This window comes from Cupressus sempervirens, chromosome 3 (genome assembly GCF_028749045.1).
Source record: "Cupressus sempervirens isolate cs-2001-9-10 chromosome 3, ASM2874904v1, whole genome shotgun sequence".
Classification (NCBI taxonomy): domain Eukaryota; kingdom Viridiplantae; phylum Streptophyta; class Pinopsida; order Cupressales; family Cupressaceae; genus Cupressus; species Cupressus sempervirens.
In genome coordinates, this window is record NC_143120.1 from 975,719,694 (window position 1) to 975,744,259 (window position 24,566).

At 37.3% G+C, this 24,566-nt stretch overlaps 1 protein-coding gene across 1 annotated transcript in view; it reads left to right on the plus strand.

Moving 5' to 3' along the window:
- LOC149570011 (uncharacterized) overlaps positions 1–24,566 on the plus strand; it is a 222,596-nt gene that overhangs the window by 40,060 nt on the left and 157,970 nt on the right. The window contains exons 2-3 of the mRNA XM_089822673.1: positions 8,540–8,651; positions 8,865–8,944. Of these exons, the coding sequence (XP_089678799.1) occupies positions 8,540–8,651; positions 8,865–8,944 (192 nt within the window). The remainder of the gene's footprint in view (positions 1–8,539; positions 8,652–8,864; positions 8,945–24,566) is intronic.

The following is a 24,566-nucleotide window of genomic DNA, read 5'->3' on the forward strand; positions in this document are numbered from 1 at the left end:
AAGACAGCGGAAGACATGATCATGAGTAGGATAGTATTAAGTCAGAGTATGTTTGTAATAGTCATAGGATTTCATGACAGTTGAGGAGGAACAAATGCAGGATAAGACCTCCAGGTTAGAAAATATTGAGTTGTTATCAACAATAAGGGCTGCTACGAATAGCATACAGCACGTAATTTATTTAAGAGACAGCCGCGACGAAAACAGTCATCTTCATTATCTTAAGAGCAGGAACGTTCATGTCATACCAGCAAATGTCATGAATCATCAGGTTTAAAAAAATGGGACAGCAACATCAACTGAACAAACAAGATAAAAGTACAGGTCAGAGGGACAGAGAGTGAGGAAAGACTGAACTGGTCATGATGATAATCAATTCTGTTGCAATAAGAATAGAGATGCAGATATAATAGTGATAATCAATGCCAGGGCAATGATAAGAGGTTAAAAATCGAGAAGATAGTGCTCCTTGAATTTACTTGTAGGTTGTTTTGTTATCCATGTGTATGTTGTTAATATGATTCTAAGACCCCAAAATATGAATGAGAGATTCCATTGTTTTCGACTTCATTAACTATTATAAAGGCACATGTTATGGAGATCATGGAAAAGGGCCACTATTCTAAGGCGGAGGGGAATATTCTTGAAAGGCAGGGATACAAACATATGACGGCAAAATATCAATGCAAAATCAGTAACAAGCAACGTAACGGTAGCATGAGAGAACAGGAACAATGACATATAAATAGTCAAAGATCTTCTATTAAGAGTAGGGAATGATCATTGCCATGCGTTCAAAGAGCCATGACCCAATTTCAAAACAGAGCAGCATGAAATTAAGTCACCATGAACAAATACAAAGGACAGTACAGTGTTGCTGGGAAAGCATAGTGTTTATTCCAAATGTTCTTCTTGGTCATTCTTTAGGTTCATTTATTGATTTTCATCAAAGGCCCTATCAATACTTGGAAAGTATAAATGCATCATAGCATGGACCTATGGTAGATATAAATGACAACCCTAAATAAAGAGTAGATGTATCAAGCTGAGGATGGTGATCGGATAATGACAGTAAATAACAAGAAGGTAATGCATAAAAGATCAAAAGGACAATAATATTGGTGTTTAAGATTAATAACAGTCATATGTCTAGAGTCATTCATCATAACGTTGAGGCTAAGAAAACAGTAATAAAGGTTGTGACTTACAAAAGAATGTATTCATGTAGCCATACCAATGACCTACATGGAGAATACAAAGATATATGAACCATTCTTCAACATTTTGGTCATATTTATGGAGATCAATCCCTGCAGTGAACAAGTACATGATAAACTAGAATATAAATAGGAGAAAGCACAAAAGTAAACTGTTTTTCATTTTTCTGCAATTAGGGAGTGCTGGTTTCATGAATCTTTAAGTAGCATTGAAGTTTCAAGCTGGAGAATGCAAAGGATGCAGCTACAAGATGGCCATTTGGCTATGTTTTCAAGTATTTGTAACAAGTATTTATAGACCCTGTTTATGTGAAAACCCTCAAAGGTACATATGCAAGCAGATTTCACATTAAATGTCAAACAAAGCTTCAAAACCCTAAGGTGGAGTTGTAACTACAGGCCGTGTTTAACATGGAGATAAAACCCTCACAATATGTAGACATAGAAATCCTCACGACAACAAATCCTCAGTCTTTGAACCAATCAATGCAAAAGCAAATGGGGTTTTAGTTTACTTTGTTATATCAAAGCTTCTAAGCATTTCTTGAATGGAGTATACAAAAGCATAAAAACTAGGTTATTTATCATTTTTCCTCTGAGCAAATGGAGCTCGGTGACAAAGAATAGAAAGAAACATACTGTTTTCAGTGAACAAAGCCTGTGATGAATCTGCATAAAAGTCTACAAGAAAGCCCTCAACAATGGCGGTGTGATAGAGCAGAAAGTGCATCAAATATAGAATGAATGTGAACATGAGAGCCACGGTTTTAGTCTAGGGGTTGTAACACACTAAAAGAGGCATCTAAGGAAGGCTTTTATGCCTACAATTTTCATTTTTCTTTTCTTTCAAGTAGTATACAAAGGTGCTGCCAAATATTAAGGGTGATTAATATTTTAGTAAACATAGATTTATTACTTATTAAGTATACTTTAAGGCTGATATCTATAAAGTAATAGATTTATATTACTTATAAATATTAATTATCTTAAAACATATTATTTCTGTTCTTTATGATTGCACTTAAAAATGTAATTAATGTTCATTAGGTGATGCATTATAAATCACTTAATGAATATTAACTAGTAATGCATATTTGTAGAAACATATGCTCTTTTGAGTCAAGGGGTTGTTATTGAGTTTTTATGAGGAAGACCAAGTATTTAGGGGGGTTGGATTCAGTTTGCAGACATGTGGAGAGCATTTAGAAGCCTTTATTTGCATTTTTGGAAGATTTGAGATTATCTAGGAGGTGGTTTTGCATGCCTTCATGACAGACTTGGTCAATTTGAACTTTTTCAACATATTGGAGTTCTTTTGAGGAAGATTTAGTTGCTATATTATAGGCTTTTTGAGGCATCCGACTTCCTACAGTTTTCAGTTTCTTTTTTGGTGGCTTTTGGAGAGAAGTGGATATCATCAATTTGTGGGCTCATTTTGTATGGGGGTTCTTATTATGCATTTGGACTTGGTGACTTTTTGGGGTCCTTTGAGAGTTTTGACATCTTTTTGTTGAAATTTTAATATAATTTTATTGTCCCTGGAGCCCTGTGCTCACCTACCTGGCAAGAGCCAACATCTAGAAGCATTTAACTCAGTAAGTGAGTTCAAATTTTGAAATGAGAGGAAAATTTTTTGTGTGAAGACAAAAAGGATGGGATGTCTTCCAATTCAGTGTGAGACAGAGCAGGCAGAAGAAAGCAGAAGAAAAAGTTGCAGACCAGCAGCAGCAGAGGAATATTAGAGTGTGTAGCAGCACGTTGGATCTCTCTCTCTCTCTCTCTCTCTCTCTCTCTCTCTCTGTCTTTTGTAAGTGAATGATTGTTCCGTTGAAGCAATGATTGCTCCAGGCTTATTATATGCAGCCCTTTATAGCTGCAAGCTTAGTTTCATCCTCAGAAGTAGTAGTAAGTTGTTTAAGTTTTTTGGGTTTGTAGTTTAGGTTCCAGATTTGTAATGCTTTGATTCAGTTTAATAGAAAGAAGAAAGCAAGCAAGTTTGTCCATCTTTTGTATTGCATTGTTGTTGTCTTCTTTCATATCTATTCCGCTGTGTATTTTAATAGTTGTGCAAAACAGAGTTACAAGTCTTTGTTATTGCCTTTGTGCTTTAATGGTGGATAAACCAGACTGTTGGTTGTCATCTAGCTCGGTCCCTATGTAAACTGAGTCCTTTATCCTAGCTCGGTCATTGACTTGTTCCTGTGCTAATCGAGTCTCTTCCACCGAGCAGTGTTGAATGAGTTCACTCGGTCACTATGTTAACTGAGCTATCTCGGTCCTTACTCTGACCGAGTTCTCTAGGCTCACTCGATTCCTTTGTTAACCGACTTAACTTGGTTTGTGTTGATCGAGTTGTTCTTAGTATTGATCGAGTGTCAGTCTCAGTGTTGACCGAGCATACTTGGTTGTTGGCTTTGCCGCGCTTATTGCCCTTGTTGGTTGGTCATCTCCCCGAGTTGGCAAAATTGGAAAGTTTTTGCACTTTTGTAACTCATTTTTAAACTCAAATATTCGGTGACAACCTTGGAAATCAGTAATGGAAGTGTTTTTCTTTTTTCCTTTTCTGTTTCATTGTGTGCATCTAATTGACTGATCAAATTACTAGCGAAGTCTTGTTTGTTTTCCTTATAATTTTCTCTCATGTTAAGCACCTTTTGCAAAAAAGTATTTCTTGTAGGTTATAATCCATGTCAAGTGTGCAAGTTATTTTAGCTGTGAAGATTTCTTCCTCCTAAAAGCATAGCATTAGAGACTCTTTATGAAATACTTATGCAAATATACATAGAATTAGGTGGTGTAAGTCTAACTTATTGCAAATAAGTGTTTGGATTTATGAGTTTCATGGTCCTGTTAAGTTTGGTGCGTCGCCTTAGGATTAGATTCCATTTACATGTTATCCTCCTTTTGAAAAGCTTAGTTTAGACTAGTTAAGGTGAGAACCAAGAGGAAGCCGACCTTCTTCGGAGGTTGATCTCTGCTTCTTTTCAAGGCCCCCACTTTGAGAGATCTTCCAATGTTTCACTAAGTGGTTGAATAGGATCCAACAAAGGGTGCATATTTAGGTGATAACAAGTGGCTTTATCTTAGAAATCGCATTGTGCTTGATTGAAGTTGTTTTATCAAAATTTCTAGAGTTTACTTAGAGCAGATCAAAAGTTATTGAAGATAAGCATTATTAGATTTCTTCATTTCTGCTTGTGCCCTCTTCATTGCCACATGAGAATCATTAGTGTGCAGATTGGAAGTCATAATCTACAAAAAATTCCTAGGATTTGATGATTTAATTGGTGTCATATATTGGATATGGTTTGATGATATTCTTTTTGTTGTATGCTTGCTAGAAACTTTATACTTTGTTCAGGTAATCATGTATGGGAGAGGGTTTCAAGGCATATCTTGCCTGTAAGTTCATGAATTCTAACTTTAATTTTTTTTTGGGTATTCTTGATTTGGATAATAGGGGATATTTTATGAACTGGGTTGTCAATATTTTGTGAAAATATTGAGTGTCTAAGCTGATGCAAAAATCAAGAATTTTCAGTTGTATATTTCCTCTTAGTTACCCTGGTTCACCTAAACTCCCCTCAGACCAGGCCTAAGTTTGAACTGGTACCTGGTTTTGGTATAGTTCGCCCAATGGTCCAGTCAGGCTTTGAAATTTGGGCCTTCAATTTGAACTTGTGTCTCTAATGTTCAAACCCAAGCAAATTTGGCTTGCCCACATCGAACCAAAGTCGAACTTGGTTGAATTGGGCCTTGCAGACAGCCAAAAAGTGTATTTTTTTGTTGCAAATTTTATAACATTTTCACATCCTTGAGCCTAAAAAGTGTAATTGCAAGGCTTTTGTTGGTTTCTAACTCTCATTTGTGGCATGCAAGTAGGTTATTTTGTCTTGAGCAAGAGCAAATAGGTGGTTGAGCAAGAGTTTGGTTGTGCAAGGAGTTGGAAGTTCGGTTTGTGAGCTATCTTGAAGTTCTTGTGCCTTGTTCCTACACCTTTGCAAGCTTACAATAAGCGGAAGAGGTAAGTCTTTGTTCCATTTTCTTTTTGTTTTGTTTAAGCTTTTTATTTTTTTCATTTATCTTTCATTTCCAATAAGATTTAGCCATTGTTTTCCATAAAATCTCAATCTCAATATGCATACAATTTCTTGCCATAGGAAAGGGAACTACAATGGGTTCTACCTCTTCCTTAGTAGACAATACCCAACAAAGAATAGAACCCAATTCTGATTCTCCTTTGTGGAAGTATGTGGATATTGCACATCCTCTTCTACGAGGTGGCGCTTTTAGTTGGAAATGTTGGGGTTGTGATGTAGAAAGGAATAGTTCATATTTTTGTATGGTAGGCCATTTGTGTGGATACCCTGGAAGAAGGGTCAAGAAATGTCTTGGATAAAAAATACACCTTGTGCGGTTCATTCACTCAAATCTTATGCTACAAAAGTTTGGGAAGAGTATTGAGTGGATCAAGGAGGTGTATGCAGAAGTTGAGGACATCCAAATGTTCATCACAAACCAGCACATGACTCGAGGAATATTCAAAATGTTTTCATGTTTGGATTTATTGAAGGTAAGTGAACTTGAACTCAAGTTAGTATTCTAATTTTTTGATTGTGTAATATGTATTCTTTTTTGAAGTATGAATCTAATAGTTGTACTTTTTTTGCTCTATTTTATGTTACAAGTTGCTGACTTTGCATCAAAATCAATTGTCTTGAGGCAACTTATGCAAGTGAAAGAGGCACTTTCCAATATGGTAATCAACAAAAAATGGGCTATATGGAGGCAAAGCAACCGCGAGATGGTGTCCAAAATAAAGCGTAGAATATTGGATGACTTATGATGGGAACTAATGGAATATCTCATTAAGCTTTCCGAGCCCATTACGATAATGCTTAGGTACGCTGACATGAATAGACCTTTCCTTGGAGAGATCTACGATGGCATAGACACAATGCTTGTGAAGATCAAGCAAATTGTAAATGAAAAAGAGCAAGATCCTCAAGGGACCTTCTTCAATTGCAAGCAGTTGTTGTAGAACGATGGAACAAAATGACCACTCCTCTACATTTGCGTGCCTATGCATTGGCGCCCAAATAATAGAGCACTCAATATACTGATCTACCAAGAAGGCTACCACCCTATAGAGATTTAGAAGTGTCTGATGGATACAAGACAACATTTGAAAGACTCTTTCCTGATGATGATATGCAAGATTTGATTACGGATGAATTCATACAATTTGTGGATGTAAAATCTCTAAGTGATGCTCTTTGTCATTGGTTTAAGAAGGATGCTCATAGTTGGTGGTAACTCCATGGCTAAAGATTCCAAATGTCGCAGCCCCTTGCAATCGAAGTTATATCACAAGTTTGTTTAATTAAAAAAATAATTACTATTAATTTACTTTGTCTTCATAAATTGCTAGAAATTATAAGATTCAAGATTAATAATTTAAATTTTATATAAATTGTTTACTTTGTCATGTCTTCATAGGTTGCTAGTTCGTCTGCATTGGAAAGAAATTGGAGCCAATATTCTTTCATCCACTTAGTGAAGCGCAATACGTTACAATAAAAAAGAGCGGAGAACTTGGTATTTGTGCATTACAACTTGCGTCTCCTCTCACACTAGACTAAAGAATACAAAGAAGGGGAGATGAAGAGCTGGGATGTAAATGAAGAGCTGGCAGATTTGGATGCTTCCACTTCTTGACTTTCAATTGAAGATTTTGACGCCAATATTATTATTGCTGCTGCTGATCCTATTGGACTTAGCTTTGTTGCTAAGTCAACTAATGTTGAAGAACAAGGAGGAGAAGAAGAACAAGAAGAAGAAGATGATGATGATGATGCTGAAGAACAAAAGATGAATATTAGTAAATTTTTAATTCATTAGTTTTACTTGAAACAATGATACTTGCACCTGCTGTTTTGAATCGTGATTTAATTTTAATGTTTTGGACCATTGGTATTGAACTTGAAATATATGATGGTATGATCGCCATTCATGATGCTTTGATTACAAGTTTAAAGTTTATGGTGTTTTTGTTGTTTCAATCATATGATTTTATGATACCATGTGACATTCTAATTTTAACTTATGCTTCTAGGCTTCATAAATATGTAAATATATATAATTTTATATAATTTTTACATGTTTTTGTAAGAACAAACCCAAACCCCTTTCCAAAATTTTGCTGTACCGGCGAACTGGTGCTTCGAACTTGAACTTTGAATCGATCTTGAACTTTGAATTGAACTTGAACTGGTAACTTAGTATTTCCTATTTAATGTCCAGTTTTTGAGTTGAAATAATTTTTGCAATAGCTTCTATTTTTCTGCATTATATTGTTCTATCGAACTTTGCAAATAAAAAAACAAAACATAACTCAAATCAAAGATGAGCGAAAAATAGAAAAGTAAATATTCTTTGAGGGGCAGGATATTACAACTTTGTTAGAACTTTTACTATGGGGTCAAATTGCATTTAAAATTTCATCTCACTGAAAGTATGTTTTTTCAAGACTTGTTTGATTTCAAACCCCTTGAGCAAGTTTGGCAACTTGATAAGTGGACTGTTTGGTTCAAAGTTGCAAATTTATATGAAGAATAAAATACCAATTATCGTTAGTTTTCTTTCATCAGATTTTGTTTATCATAAATGCACATATGGTCTCTGAAACAAGGGTATACTCATTAATTCAGATCTGATATCCTTCCATGGATGTATGCTCTATACTCTTGAGGCTATAGAGTAGTTAGGCTATTTGATGACCTTTCTGTGTTGTCTTTTGATTGTTTTTCTTTGTTTTCATCATTTTATTTGAATCATACAGTTGAGACTAGCAGATTTGCAGAAACTGTTCGAGTTATGAGCCATATTAAACAGTCTTGACTCATGAGTCCACCCAAATTGATTGGTATGTCCATATGTTTTTGCAGAGTCAGGTGACTTTTTGTAAGACTCTCCAATGGCAAAAATATGATTTTGGAATAGTTAATTTCGGAAATTTCTATTTTCTTAGCTTTTTCCTTGCATTTGAGTCCAAGCCTGGAAGAGGGACTGCAAATTTTCAGTCTCAACCCTTTGCTTTTAAATGCAAGGTTATTTAGTTACAGTGGCCTTCTTTGCAAGTTTGTAAATAGATATTTTATGGAATGACTAAAATTATAGGAGTTATCTTGGCAATTTATTGTCTGAATGTTGCGCTGAGTGTAATATGCATTTGGAACTCATTTTTATTGTTTTGCAAAAGGATACAAATATCTATGAATGACTTAGTAACATTTCTAACTTCTCAAAGTTTCTAAAATTAGACAGAAAAGTTACTTCTTTATGGTGGAGCTATTCATGAAGCGGGTGCTGTCAAGGCTCGAAGAGCTGCACGGCATGCCAAATCAGATTGGATGGAGCTAGAAAAGCAGAGAGGTAGAATTTTACTAGCTATAAATCCTTTTTGGATTGTTGATTATGAACACATGTTTTTAAATCATGTTAGAATTATATTGGCTTGTGTGATGGATGCATTTTTGTAGCTAAGAGATCAGTTCACATTTAGAGTCAATCTTGGTTGGAGGATTTACACAAAGATAAATACAACCATTTCAAACTCTGACTATACTTGTTTGAATTTGATTATAGGTATCTCAATCACATCAACAGCTATGGTGTTCGAGACAAAAGGGAATAAAATAACTCTCCTTGACACTCCCGGGCACCAGGTTACTTTTTTCTGCTTTTTTTCTTACAATTATACTTTAATTTTGGTACCCGTTTTTCTTTATGTTAATGGTATTTGGAACAGGTTGATTTACAGTATGAAATTTTTGGTTTAGTGTAACTTAATGATGATGCAGATGATGGCAAGATTGATTTCAGCTTGATAATTCTATAAAAATGATGAAATATGTAATGGAAAAGAGTTTTGTTCAATTTTCTTGGCACAAGCCATTTTCTTAGTGAATAAAAAAATGCAAAATAATTGTCAATATGATAATTTTCTGTTTGTAAACTCATATGGAAGGAAACAAAAACTTTTAACTTTCAAACACTTCTTGAGACTACAAGAAGATATTTTTTCATCAGAAATGTTTTTGACTTTACCATCCTATCTTTAACTCAGAAAAAAGGGAAAGTTAAGAAATCTCTGTAATAAAAATAATTTGACTAAATAAGTGGTGTTAGAAGCCAAAGCTTAGACAGTAAATTTCCATTTTTATTTTCTTATCCTTCATTTCTGACTTTGTGATATCTAATCTTTGATTCTAGTTTCAGAACGAACCCATCGTCTTATAAAGTTTTGTCAATCTGTTCTAGATTGATGATCATTTGTAGATTGAGGTCTGAACAAAGCAATTTTTTGGTGTAAAATATTATAATATAATACTTATCATTATTATTAAACAATAAGAATATTAGTATTTTAATAATAGGAATATAAGGGATGATTCAATGAATTTGAAAAATTTATTAAGTTGACAAGACAAATATATGTGTAACCAATTAAAATAACTAATAATAGGGAATTTTTGTCTTGTACTGTCCAATAAGGCATAAAATATTAAATACTGCAAAAAACCTTTTTTTTTCCACCTTATTTGAGTGAGAGTTTGTCAATGTAGTCTAAATTGACCATATGTAGCTTAAGGATTGAACAAAGCAAATTTTTTTGGTTTACCAAATATTTTCAATTTCTTTGAGTGATTCCCTTTTGTGTGGGAGCATCAAGTTGCTTATCAGTGAAAGGTTTCAAATCTTTTGTGAACTACATAATTGACCCCATGGTCATTTGTTTTTTAGCTTGTTTAGTGATATGAAAATGATGATTTCCCTACTATCGAACTTTTGGTGTCTTTGATAAGTGTCATAGAATCTTATTGTCATGCCTTGCGCGCATGCACTGTTGAATACAGGGACCCCCAATCTTTTTCTAGGCCTTTGGGTTAGTTTAAGTTTCTTTTTGTCTTTCATTCCTCGTTTGAAATGTTTTTGGCTAAATTTTGCATTTTGGCTCAGCATGTTGAAATTTGGAAATACCTAAGCAATTGAGACTTGGCCAGTTTTTGTCTTAGTGTCCTTTCTAGGATTTTATGAAATGAAGCACAAAGACTGAGTCAGTAGCAGACCTCCCCAGTTAGTAAATCACAAGGTACCAAACCCATTGGAATCTCATGTCATTTTGAGCTCGAGGAGAGTAAGTGTGCATGAAAATGAAAATTGATGCCTTGATCATAAGTGAATATGAAAATCATGAGAAACGACCAAGAAAAGTGCAAAAGTGGGGGTATAAGGGAAATTTGAAATTTCCAAAAGAAATGATCTTAAGCACTTAGCATTCAAAGTTAAAATTTCAAAAATCCTCAATATCGCACATTTATGTTCAAAATAAAAATTCCAAAATGACCCATTTCATGCGCCAAAGGCATAAAACAATAGAGGGAATTTACAAATGAAAGCAAAAGAAAAGTGAAAATTCTCCAATTTTGTGTGCTAAAAGGAGAAAAGGTGAAATTTTAAAAGTCATGCATGCATGCCCTTGCAACTAAATTGTCTTCCATCAATAGTCTTTGGCATCTACAGATGATCACTCGAATGTTCGCTATCTTGCTTAGCTTGTTTGAGAGGATTTAGTTTCTTGGCTTACTTGAGATTCAAACTTAGCATCACCAACTTTGTGGAGCTTGTTAGACTGGGAAGTTGCACTGGACATCATTCAAGTATGGTGACTCATGGCAAGCCTCAAAAGTATTGTTGTTGTTCATGCTGATGTATGTGGTCCAATCAATACATCTTGTATTACCGATGGCAGATATTTCTTGTTTTTTGTTGATGATTTCAGCTGTAAAACGTGGGTATACTTTCTTAGATAGAAATTAGATGTGTTTATTGTATTTTTGAAGTTTAAGTTCTTAGTAGAAAAATAGTCTAGCTGTTCATAGTCACTCTTAGATCATATAACGGGGAGGAGTTTTGTTCTAATGCTTTCTCCAACTTCTATGATACACACAACATCAAACACTAGTTGACCATACCTTACACTCAGCAAAAGGGTGTTGTTGAATGTTGAAACTACACTATAACTAAAATGGCTAGGTCAATGATGAAACAAAAGAGCGTTCCTAAGAAATTCTGGGTGGAAGTAGTATTAACTGCAGTTTATCTTCTTAATTGGTCTCCCACACAAGTTGTTAAGGGAAGACTCTTGAGGAAGCTTGGACTGGTCGCAAACCTAGGACCAGTCATCTAAAAGTCTTTGGATCTTTAGCATATATTTGCCATGTTCCGCAGTATTTCGGGGATGAGGACGGGGAGATGCGTTTCTTGGATGTATCCTAAAGAGACAAAAATAGGTAGGGGACGACATTATACAAATTTTTAATATATATGTGTGTGTGTTTCAAAGCATATTGAGATATTATGGATAGAGAGAGGGAAAGAGAGAGAAATATGTCAATAATTGTTTATTAACAAGACAATATGCAAATAAATCACCGGTTCACAAGTTACAATGGTAGTATAAAACATAAATGATAATAACAACAGTATAAATCAATATAATAGTATTGTAATAATAGTCACAAATGTGTAAACCATGGTCTATCAAAATGAATACCCAAATCAAAAAGTCTCAAACATGTATAATAGGCCACAAGCACATCCTATGAAACTAAGCCTTGTTCTAGCTTTCAAATTGTCATAGCTCCAAATTTTAATGTAATAATTAAATTAAATTAATTAATTAATTGGTCCCAGAATTTAAATAATATAATAAAAGGACCTTTAATTAGTTACTTTAATTAATTAATGAGGCCCAAGCTAATAATTTTTGTATTTGTGGTTCTGATTGATTTAGCATATCTCAAACCCATTTTTATTTTTAATTGTTTTCGTAGGTGTTGCCGTCAGCTATCTTTGTAAACCCTCGAGAGTTCCTCCAAAGGGTATTTAAGCACAACATGTAGGTACTTGTTGGCATGTGATTTGGATTATTTCTTTGTATTGCGAATTCCTGTTGGAGTTCAGTATTGTTCGCCATTTCAAAGGTGAAAGATGTTCCCTACTTCGCTAATCTGGTTTTGGTGGGATTCAACCCTCACCCTACTCCGTCTTTGTATTACTTGCTCGGATTTGGCAATTCTATGCACCATCTTTGTTTGCAAATACATATATCTATATGTCTGTGATTGGATTTCAATATTTGTACTGGCATTAATTGACATTTCTGGAAAATATATTCACTTTGTTTTGGCATCTCGAAGTATAGCTCAACCCATCACCTCGAGGACCCTTTGTGACTTCCGTACCCATCTGCACAACTCCCAAACTTCACCTTACGGTTGCATTTCAAACCGTACAGACACCTCAATCAATACCATACAACTACCTATGTTGCACACAAACCATTCAGTCATTTGCATATTGTACAATCATCTTGCTCCATATCGTACGACCATCTCCAACCAATTGTACAAACACCTCACATCACCCTCAGGCCGTACGGCCATAATGTGTTTCTGATATGAATCGTACAGACTGCCTGAGGCATACAGAAAGACTACCCAAAGCATTGGGGGAGAACTACCTAAAGCATTGGCTACCCGAAGCATTGAGGAAGACTATCAAAGCATTAAAAAGGGCTACCTGAAGCATTGAGGAAGACTACCTGAAGCATAAAGAAAGACTACCCGAAGTAATGAGGGGGAACCACTTGAAGCACTGGCTACCCGAAGCATTGAGGAGGACCACCAAAGCATTGAGAAGGACTACCCGAAGCACTAAGGAAGACTACTTGAAGCATAAAGAAAGACTACTCGAAGTACTGAGGGAGAACTACCTGAAGCACTAGCTACCCAAAGCATTGAGGAAGACTACTTGAAGCATAAAGACAAAGTACTCGAAGCATTGAGGTAGAACTACTTGAAGCATTGGCTACTTGAAGCATTGAGGATACTACCTAGAGCACACAACCAGACTGAAGCACACAACACGACTACCTAAAGCATACTATGGGATGTTGGAAAGCTGGAAAATAAAGTGACAAAGGAAACAACATGCAAAGGGTTAGAGAAAAAATTCCTTACGGGACTTCATAAGTCAACTCTAGAATGGAACATTACAGTGGTATCAGAGCTGGTGATCTTGCCAGCCTACTGGGATGATTAAGAGATTTTTGTATTTGGATCACACTATGGCGTTGAACAACGATGAAGAGTGGTGGTTGAAGGCACTACAAAAGATTGACAAAGAGCTCAGCGAGGGTGTTGATCTTCCATTATATATATTGGAGGTATGTTTGTGTAAGGTTAACCAATTACCTTCAAGTTTTATGCAGAGAATCCTCTTGCCGATTAAGGATGCCTTAAGTCAACCCAGGCTTTTGAGACATCATGACAAGGAAAAAAGGTTAGCAGTTGCAGCATGTCTTAGTGAGGTCTTGAGAATTTCGGCTCCTAAAGCACTGTATGATGATAACACCATGATAAAGATATTGCATTTGATAGTTGACAGCTTTCAGAGTCTTGATGACTTCAGTAGTGACCCTTTTGGTAGGAGATCTACAATATTGGATAATTGTGCAAATGTCAAAGTAACCTCCTCTTAGATCTCGAATTGCAAAATTTGGTCCATGATATGGTTCACCACTTCTTGGTCACCATCAAGGAAGATCATGATACTAAGATTCCAATTTCTATGGAGAGTCTTATGATTTCATGCATTGAAAAGATGGATGAAATATCCCAACTCGTCACATCTGTGTTATGGGTTGTTCGTAATCTAGAATGTATCCCCTCTATAGAAGCATATAGATTGGTTAGTAATGCTGTCAAGCATTGTGAAGAAAAACTAATATCTCATTTGCACAAGTGGGAGAAGATGGATAACAACGATAAGGGTGATGCATTACATGAGGAGAATGAAGGCATGATTATAGGGCTGCTCTAGGAGGATTTGCTAAATCTTTCTATTACACCAACATGGTGAGAACATAAAAAAATGAAGATGTTGCTTGCATGGATCTTGTGAAGACATGGATGGATCAAGTTGTGCTCGAGATTGTGCCTGTCGTTGAGGCACTATCTTTCATGGAAGTTCTATCAGTTGTTGAGGTTGTGTCCATCATAGAAGCTGTGTTTGTTGGTGAGGCTCAATTTGTCATCCCCGAGGTTGTGTCTGTCACCGAGGTCATGTTTGTTGCCAAGGTTGTGTGTTTGTCGCTGATGTTATGTCCATCATCGTGGTCATCTCTGTCGCCATGGTTGTATGTCCGTTACTGTGGTTGTATTTGTCACCATAGTTGTGTTTGTTGTTGTCACTGTCACCGTGCCCATTGCCGTGTTTGTCACCGTAGTTGTCTATTTTTGTCACCGTCACCGTCGCTGTGTCCATCATTATGTCCGTTGTCACCATAGCCATGTCTGTCATCGTCACTATGTCTGTTGTCATCACCGTTGCCGTGTCAGTTGCTGAGTCTATCATCATGTTTGTCACTGTTGTCGTCATTATGTCTGTCATCTTCATTGCATTTGTCGTTGTCACCGTTGCTGTGTCTATTGCTAGGTTCATCATCATGTCTGTTAACGTTGTTGTGTTTGTCAACATCATTGTGTCGATCACCGACATCGAATCTGTGTTTGTCATCGAGTTTGTATCTGTTGTCGTAGTTGTGTCCGTTGACGTCTTTGTGGCTATCTGTTGATGTCAGTTTTGTACCACTACATAACATATTAGCAATTGAATATCTGATACGGAGTATCAAACACACAATTCCTCTCTTGAAAAGCTAATACTCATGGGGATATGAGAATAACGCCAATGTTCCTTACACTTGTGGATACTAACTCAGTTATCGATGTGATTTGCTGGTAATCACGTAGGCAACTTTATGTTGTTCATTCAAGGATAATTTGGACTTTTGATGTGATGGTGATGATGGGTTTGTAAAATATACGAGTGCTAGATAATGTTGATGGTGATGATTATGGGGGTGTGTCTACCAATGGTGTTTCTCCTCTTCTAACTTTCTAAAAACGAACTCCAACTACCACACTACTTGCTACTCTACTCCTACTCCTATGAATGGAAAGATTAGCAAATGGACGGGGATCAACTCTGATGAGAGTTTACCAGCGGCTCTAACTCCATAGATGCAATGATTCAAGGAAAAAGGACTAGTTTACCATGCAAGGCTCCCTATCCAGCGGCTAAGATGCTAGTGGCCTAGTTGTAGATCCCTATCAAACATCCACTAATATTACCATGCAACTATCCATTTACCCTTACTCTTACTTAGCGACTTCTTGAAATAAAATCTACTTTAACAACTTCAAATGAAATCTAACTAGTGGAAGTAGAAACCATGCAATAACACCCAATGTTCTTAATCGCCATGCAAGTCACAACAATGAAAAAGAGCAATTTTGGTATTATCTTAGCAACAATTTTCTCTGACTCTTTACAAATGAGAGCAAATGGCCTTATATAGAGGCCAAAATTACAACCAACGGTAGAGATTAAGAGGCAAAACCAACGATCTAGATTGAATCATAGAAACCCTTATTAGGGTTGCCACCCCATCGGCCAATGAGAAGACGCCACCTCATCAATGGACCAATGAAAAAAAGGGAAAAGTGGCAACCAATGAGAAGGCACCAAAATGGTAGTCAATTAGAATCAGACACTTATCTTACCCAAGAAGGAGGAGAAATTGCCACTTGGGCTTACATTAAATGATCTTCTAATATAGTTCTACCCTTTTCCTTCATGTTTTTAACCAAAGCAATGAACTTGGCTAGCTTGTCGTTGACTTCCTTCATGGGAGGGCAAAATATATGCTTCATCCTTAGCTTAGCTGAATTCATCGTGTTGCTTGCTGCTTGTAGTGTCTTCTCATATTCTTTCGCATATCCGATAAAGGCTTTGAGAGAGGTGACCCCAAATAGAATTGCTTTTGATTTTGCACTATTCTAAGTTGCAACTCTAAATTCTCGCTTATGATTTTAGCCCAATCAAATTTTCTCTTTCCTTTCTCAATTTCATCAATAAAGAAGTACATCCAGTTTTCGAATTGCATACCTTGAACTAAGCCTATGATCTGGCTGAGAAGCATAATGAGATCGCCATACTCTAGTTTGAAATCTGACACGGTGAGCCTTGATGATTTGGTAACTCCTTGCCATCGTGTAGCCAATTCTGTTTTAGATTAATGAAATAGGCCTCTTGATTATCCTGAAATGACTATCGTGTAGCCAATTCTGCTTTAGATTAATGAAATAGGCCTCTTGATTATCCTGAAATGACTTAGCCGTTTGGTCCATCATTACCACTGTCATGCCTTTATACTGAAGAATATTAAATGCTTCTTCGACTACTTGTCCACCAATATTGGCCAACACTCTCTCCTCTTCACCAAAATTGATGGACTTAGAAATAATATCAAATCGGGATGCACATTCCATTACCAATTTTGGACAAGGCAAGGTAGTAGGGAAAGCCGCCGCATGTACAATTCCACTCTTGTAGATCTTCTTTGCCATAGGGGATTGTCCTTCCTTCAATCTGTCCTTCAACTGTATCATGTTCACTGTACCGATATTGGTATCACTTACTCGCTTCACTTTCGAGAAGAAGGTAGTCTTAGACATCATGTCTTCTTTGTCTCTTTTGGTATTCGTTCTCTTAAGGTTCTTGCTTGCACTAACATCTACCATCTTAAACACTTATTTCTGCCCCTTCGTTCCAAATGATATGGATTACACTTATCAATCTCCAACCTTTTTTTTATCGATGGAATCTAGCTTATTTTTGCCTCGCCAAGTGCTATCACTACACTTATCAATCTCCAACCTTCAACCTAGGGGTGGGACTACCACTTATTTTTGCTTCTTTGTTACCTTAGGATGGACTACACTTATATCTCCCAACTTCAACTTAGGGTGGTTTAGCTTATTTCTGCCTCGCCAAGTGTCCTATCATGAAATCTACACTTATCAATCTCCAAAGTTCAGCCTATAAATGGAATGATGAAGTAGTGGATGATGAATGCAAGAAGAATATAAAGCAAACGAAACCAAACAAGAACAAGGAATAGAATCCGTCTTTAACAATCTTTACCTCTAGAATGAATTGAATTTGTTTTTACCAATAATCAGGCCTTCTTCAAGTTCGGATTAGATTTCGGAAATTTCAACCTACTTGCAAATAATAATGCCCTAGTAGAAAATCAAAATGTTGCCCTCTTGAAATCGCCCATGCATGTGCCAAAAATCAGATCCTTGATCATGTATTTCTTCACAAATAAAATCGCTCAATTGAAATTGAAATCGCAGCTCCTTGCAAGAAAAAAATAGACCTCCACAAATTTTTCCTAGGGCAGAAAAAATCAGACCTCCACAAATTTCGCCTAAGCTAGAAAAATCAGACCTCCACAAATTTTGCCTAAGCTGGAAAAATTAGACTCCACAAATTTTGCCTAGGGCAGAAATCACAGCCCTAATTGGAAGGAGAAAAAAAACGCCAAACAATGCAAAAAATCTGCCTTAAGGAAAAATTGCCAAGTCTGAAATTGCTCTCCTTGAGAAAAATCCCCAATCATAAAAAAGCTGCTCCAAGGAAAAAAAATCGCCAAAGAGAAGAAGGCTGTGATGGAATGAAGAAATGGGAGAGGGAGGAGCCCTCTTATACCATTTTCCCTTTACTCCTCCAAGCTGGCTGACTTGCACCTATAGGAGAGAAAAAATTAAATTAGTAGCTCATTAATGGTCCCAACTTAAATGCCAAGCCAAAATTAATTTTGCCTATAGTGAAATTTGCACGTTTAATTGCTAGTTGTGATAAAAAATTGCAAAATAAAATTAGGAAAGCCTAGGAGATGCCAAAATTATCATTTAAAAGTGCTTTTAGCAATTAAAATATCATTAAAATCAACTCTAGCAAGCCAAAATCGATTTTCAATTTTAATTTACCAATTTCTTTCAATATTTAAAAATCTTCTAGGCAATATTTCGACCAATTTAATGCAAATTTTGCAATTAAGTCCATTTTCAATTTTGCAATGCAATTTCAATTTTTTACCAAAAATAAACCATTTTTCTAGCACTCAAAATCGATTTTCCCATTTAATTTCACTATTACAAAATTCTCTTTCACCAAAAAATTCCGAAACAATTAAATCTAAAAAATTCCATTTTTGAAAATGTTCAAGTCTATACATTTATTTCCAATTTCCAAAAATCCGTCTAAGTACAAAAAATTGCAATTTTATCCTGCCGAGTATTGTTCTAACCATCGAAAAAATGTTGCTCTTTTTGAAATTCGTTTGGCCTAAGGATAAAATCATAGGCTCCGAAAAATCAAGTTAGCATTGGGTGAAAAAAGAAATCCAACTACATCCCTCCTAGCCCGAAGGCGTCCAAGGTGTAAAATGTTCAAATTTGAAACCTCTAGATTGAAAAATGCTAGGGCAACCAAAAAAAAGGGGGTCCCCAAAATTTTGGGGCGATTGTGTGAAAACCTCACAACACTGTCTCCGTCATCATTGTGTGTTTGTCATTGTGGCTGTATTCGTCGCAATAACTACGTTTGTCACCATTGAGACGTTGCTCGCTATCGAGGTTCTATCCATCATTGAGGCTTCAACCAGGGTTCTATGTGCCATTGAGGTTTTATTTGCAGCTAAAATTTTGTTTGCCATCGAGGTACTCTCCGTCGAGGCTTTTCTTGCCAAGGCTCCCTTCGCCGAGGTATTCATGGTCTGGGTTCCTTTCGCTGAGTTACTCTTTGTCGAGGTTTACTTCAGTGAGGTACTCTTTGCCGAGGCTCCCATCATCCAGACACACTTTGTTGAAGTTCTTGTCGTTGAAATACTCACGGCCGAGCCCCCCTTTGGCAACATTCTCACCACTGAAGCTCTCTTCATCAAGGTTTTGTCCGTTAGGAATATGATAGTGGTCATTGTGATTGTGTCAGTGGCTAAGTTTGTGCCAGTATCAGTGTCTTTGTGCATGACTAGACCCAAAGATATTTTTTAACATGATGATGTGAAAGATTTCATCAATTTGTGTCATTGGGATCTTGTTGAAGGCTAAGCAAATATTTATATCAGAGTGGTGCAGTGGATGCTTAACTATAGTGTGGTGCAAGGGAGGTTTGATGACAATTCACTCATTTCGCCTGCATGTTTGGTTTGGGATCTTGGTGCAAACAACAAAACCAATGTTGAAGTGAACCCCCATAATGCTCTCATGTGTGGGATGAGAGCAAGGCTGCTAATTTACAACAAAGCATGGATAATAATTTGGAGTCACATAAATGGAATCATGAACCTAGAGAATGGGGCGAAGGTTGTTTGTAGGAACAACTGCTACCGTTGATTGATGATGGAGTCTATCCTCCAATCATGCTCAAGGCATGTATAATTGTAATCTTTCTATGTGAGGATCTTTTGCGTGAGAGCAACAGGTTCTGCCTAAGTTATAAGTTTCCAGAAGAGATTAATGAACATGATGACATCGATGTATTTTATGATTGGCATCTTTGGGATCTTGGTGACTCAAGACACGACAATATTTATATCAGAGTGGCGCAGTGAAAGTTTGATTGCAATGTGGTGTTGCGGAGGATTGATGTCATTTCACTTGTCTTGCCTGTGTGTTTGATTTGGGACCCTAGAGCTGTTGGCATTTCGTTTGATGACGGATTGCTTGAGGGCAAGCAATCTTTGGGCAGTGAGGATTTGTCATATCCCCAAAATTTAATGTACTAATTAAATTAAATTAATTAATTAATTGGTCCCAAAATTTAAATAATATAATAAAAGGACCTTTAATTAGTTACTTTAATTAATTAATATGGGGCCCAAGTTAATAATATTTGTATTTGTGGTTTTGATTGATTTAGTATATCTCAAAACCATTTTTATTTTTAATTGTTTTCCTAGGTGTTGCCGTCGATTATCTTTGTAAACCCTTGGGAGTTACTTCGAAGGGTATTTAAAGCACGACATGTAGGTAATTGTTGGCATGCGATTTGGATTATTTCTTTGTACTGCGAATTCCTATTGGAGTTCAATATTGTTCACCATTTTGGAGGTGAAAGATCTTCCCTACTTGGCTAATCCAGTTTCGGTGGGGTTCAACCCTCACCCTACTCCATCTCTGTATTACTTGCTTGGATCTGACAATTCCGTGCACCATATTGTTCACCATTTTGGAGGTGAAAGATCTTCCCTACTTGGCTAATCCAGTTTCGGTGGGATTCAACCCTCATCCTACACCATCTCTGTATTACTTGCTTGGATCTGACAATTCCGTGCACCATCTTTGTTTGCAAATACATATATCTATATATCTGTGATTGGATCAATATTTGTACTAGCATTTATGGCAAATATATTCACTTTGTTTTGGCATCTCAAAGTATAGCTCAACCCATCACCTCGACGATCCTCTGTGACTTCCATACCCATCCGCACAACTCCCAGATTTCACTGTACGGTTGCATTTCAAACCATACACACCTCAATCAATATTGTACGGCTGCCTGTGTTGCACACAAACGGTACGACCATTTGCACACCGTACGACCATCTTGCTCCATACTATACGACCATCTCCAACCAATCGTACAGACACCTCTCATCACCCTCAGGCCATACGACCATATGATCTTTTTGATATGAATTGTACAGAATACCTGAGGCATAAAGCAAGACAACCCGAAGCAGTGAGGGAGAACTACTTGAAGCACTGGCTACCCGAAGCATTAAAAAGGGCTACCCAAAGCATTGAGGAAGACTACTTGAAGCATAAAGAAAGACTACCCGAAGCATTGAGGGAGAACTACTTGAAGCACTGGCTACCCAAAGCATTGAGGAAGACTACCGAAGCATTGAAAAGGATTACCCGAAGCACTAAGGAAGACTACCTAAAGCATAGAGAAAGACTACCCGAAGTACTGAGGGAGAACTACCTGAAGCACTGGCTACCCAAAGCATTGAGGAAGAGTACCAAAGCATTGAAAAGAGCTACCCGAAGCATTGAGGAAGACTACTTGAAGCATAAAGACAGAGTACCCAAAGCACTGAGGGAGAACTACTTCAAGCAATGGCTACTTGAAGCACTGAGGGATACTACCTAGAGCACACGACTAGACTACCTGAAGCACACGACAAGACTACTTGAAGCATACTACGGGATGTTGTTGGAAAGATGGAAAAAAAAGTGACAAAGGAAACAACATGCAAAGGGTTAGAGCAAAAATTCCGTACGGGGCTTCATAAGGCAACTATAGAACGAAACATTACACAAATATCCAAAGGCTCAGAATCATTTGAGTCACTATCTCCCTCTGGCAGAAATGGATCATCTAATGAGTGATTAGATTTTGAATTCTTGGAACTTAAATTTTATATATATATATATAATTTTTTTTTTACTTGAATAGTTTTTTGTTTTAATAATTAAATATTTAAAAGCTATCAATTTAAATATATTATTATAATATATTTTTGTTGTCGGTAAAATTGTAAAATAACCGACGAGCCCCTTCAAGAAGGTTCTTGTTATGTAGTTGACAGACCCTTCGGTAATTGTTATGTAGTCGACGGACCCCTTCAAGAAGGTTCTTCGGGAAGTATATGTACCCCATCCGAGATCATTGTAATCATCATTGTAAGCATTATGTAATCTCTTCGGCATATATGCGAATAATAGAAGGAGTACTGCTGTTACATGTTCTTGTTTATTGTCTATATGCATTACTCTATTTACCCCATATGGTAAATATTTGGCGCCGTTGCCCAATGGACTTGGAAGAAGGCAGAGGAATGAAGACTAATGCTGAATCAACTGAACAAAAATAAGAATAAGCTAAAGGAAAAAGATGGAATATGCACCGCACAAGAAATTTTAATTTTGGCACAACAGGCTGAGCGCAAACGGAGGTTTCAGCAGATTGCCGACGGACACCAAAGCATCGAGGAATTGTTGGAAGAGACTCGACAGCGGTTGAATTTGGTGGAAGAAACAAGGGAGGAATTTTTGAACTTGTATACGTCGAGGGAAGAGAATCCAGATGGATTAACTCACACGATTTGTAGTGCCGAGGGAGCACGAGCGTGCAGTGAACTCTTCGTCCGTGATACTCTTCCGGAATGAACAACTTTGCTTGAGGAAAACCCTTTTTCACCAAATAACATGGCTGTTGGAAATAAGACGACTGTCCGAAACAGCGTGTCTGTCTAGAACAGTGCGGGTGTCTAGAACAACGCAGGTGTGCAAAACGTGGGTGTACAGAACAATGTGGGTACACAACAAGTACCTCCAACTCGAATAGTAATGGCTGGACCAAAGGAAAAATTGCCAAAGTTTGATGGTGATGGAACGACTGATCTAATCCGACACTGTAAGACATGCAAAACAATTTGGACGGCAAATGACATAATTGACACAGATGAATGGGTCCGACAATTTTCAGCAACCCTAAGAGGTGTAGCAATTGATTGGTTTGCCGATGCGGATCCCCAAAAATTAACTAATTGGGTGGGAGTTAAAAAGGAGTTTATCACCGAATTTCAATTGCTGCACGACGACAATGAGATAGTAGTAGAGATCTACACCACAAAGCAAGGGAAAAATGAAATTGTCCGCGTATATGCTAGAAAGCTAAAAGAATTAATAAATAAAATGGAAAGTAAGCCAGTAGATGGGTTGCAAAAGAGATGGTTCATTGAAGGACTACACCCGAAGTTAAGGAAGAAAATGAAGATCGTGCCGCCATCATCATACACCGAAGCATACAATCGAGTGATGAACTTAGAAAATTAGCAAAAAACAAAAAAGAAGAAAAGTAGCTCATCCGACTTAGATGACGCGTTTTCGGAAGAAGATAGCAGTGATGACGAAAAGGGTAGCAAGAAGGTTCGAGCTCTCTAGAAGGATATGCTCTAAATGATGAAGGAATTTAAGAATATGCAGAAAGAGACGAAGGGAAACGAGCTATGGTGTATAGAATGTAAGACAAAAGGTCACACGAAGGGATCCTGTCCGAAGAACCAGTTCTGTGAGATCTGCCAAATTCTGGGACATTTCTTAAAAGAATGCCCCTTCAATATGAAAACAACAGGGCCTCAACAGGTGCTCCTGATACAGGAGGCTTCTGTGTCAGGAGCGAGTGGAAACACTAGCAATGACGGTGCCACTTCGGGTGGGTATAGAAATAATAGAAGAGGGCAAAACAACAATAGCAACAATAATACCAACAATAACAATGGGGGCAGCAGCTGAATTTAGTATGTTGCAAATGGCTGATCGATGGATCAATGCCGAGAATGCAATTTGTGGGGCCACTTTGCACAAAACTGTACATCAGCGAATACACCAAAGTTTTTATGTAGATGGTGCGGTCCTGGAGATCATGAAGATGCCAAGTGCCCGAAATTAGGAGTCAATTTGATCACCATCGGTGTTTACCGTACTGGTAAAGAAATCAACACATACAAACAATAGAACAGAATAGCAGAATTATATTTGCATATGTCAGACATACATTATGCTTCATAATATCAGTAATAGTAGATAGAAGATGATTGATGATTTACAATGATCCCAGACGGGATATAAATACTATCTGCCGAACCTTCCCGGAGGAGTCCGTCGGCCACAAACATTATGTCCGCTACAAACTATTTACCTGTCGGCTACAAAATACAAAACACCGACGATAATCATTCCGTCGACTACAGAAACACCGCCGGGACCATCTAGTCGGCTGACACCATCCCCCCCAAAAAAGAAAAGTCGTCTCCGAATGACAATTAAAAAATATCCAAGGCAAATTAACAAACAAAATACATTATCAGAGTGACTACAACAAGAAAAATCTGCTTCTGTCCCATCACTTCCACATTCATCCCATGCTTGTAGCCTCTGCTAACACAACACTGCCTCTTTAATGAAGCTGACCTTGATAGCCACCTGTGCTGCTTTCTCTGTTTTCAATTTCTCGGTACCCTGAGCCAAGTGTCACTGCACTGCTTCCAACTAGATGATTAGCTTCTCCCGAGCTCTCTACGCATCCACCAAGACAGCCTCCCGGCCAACATCTACTCCCAGTGCCTCTGGTACACAGAAAGTCCATGCGTGCAGCAACTTCAACTCTTCTCAACTGGTCAGACTCCCACGACTGATATCCGCAACGACTGGGGGTCCAGGGGGCAATGCCCTTGGCGAGGTCAAGGGGCAGCGCTCCCGCTCTGAACAACTTGAATCTGTTGTTTTTTTTTTAGAAAACCCCGCACACCCATCTTCTACACAGACTAAACAATCTCTCCTCTGCAAATGAGAAACA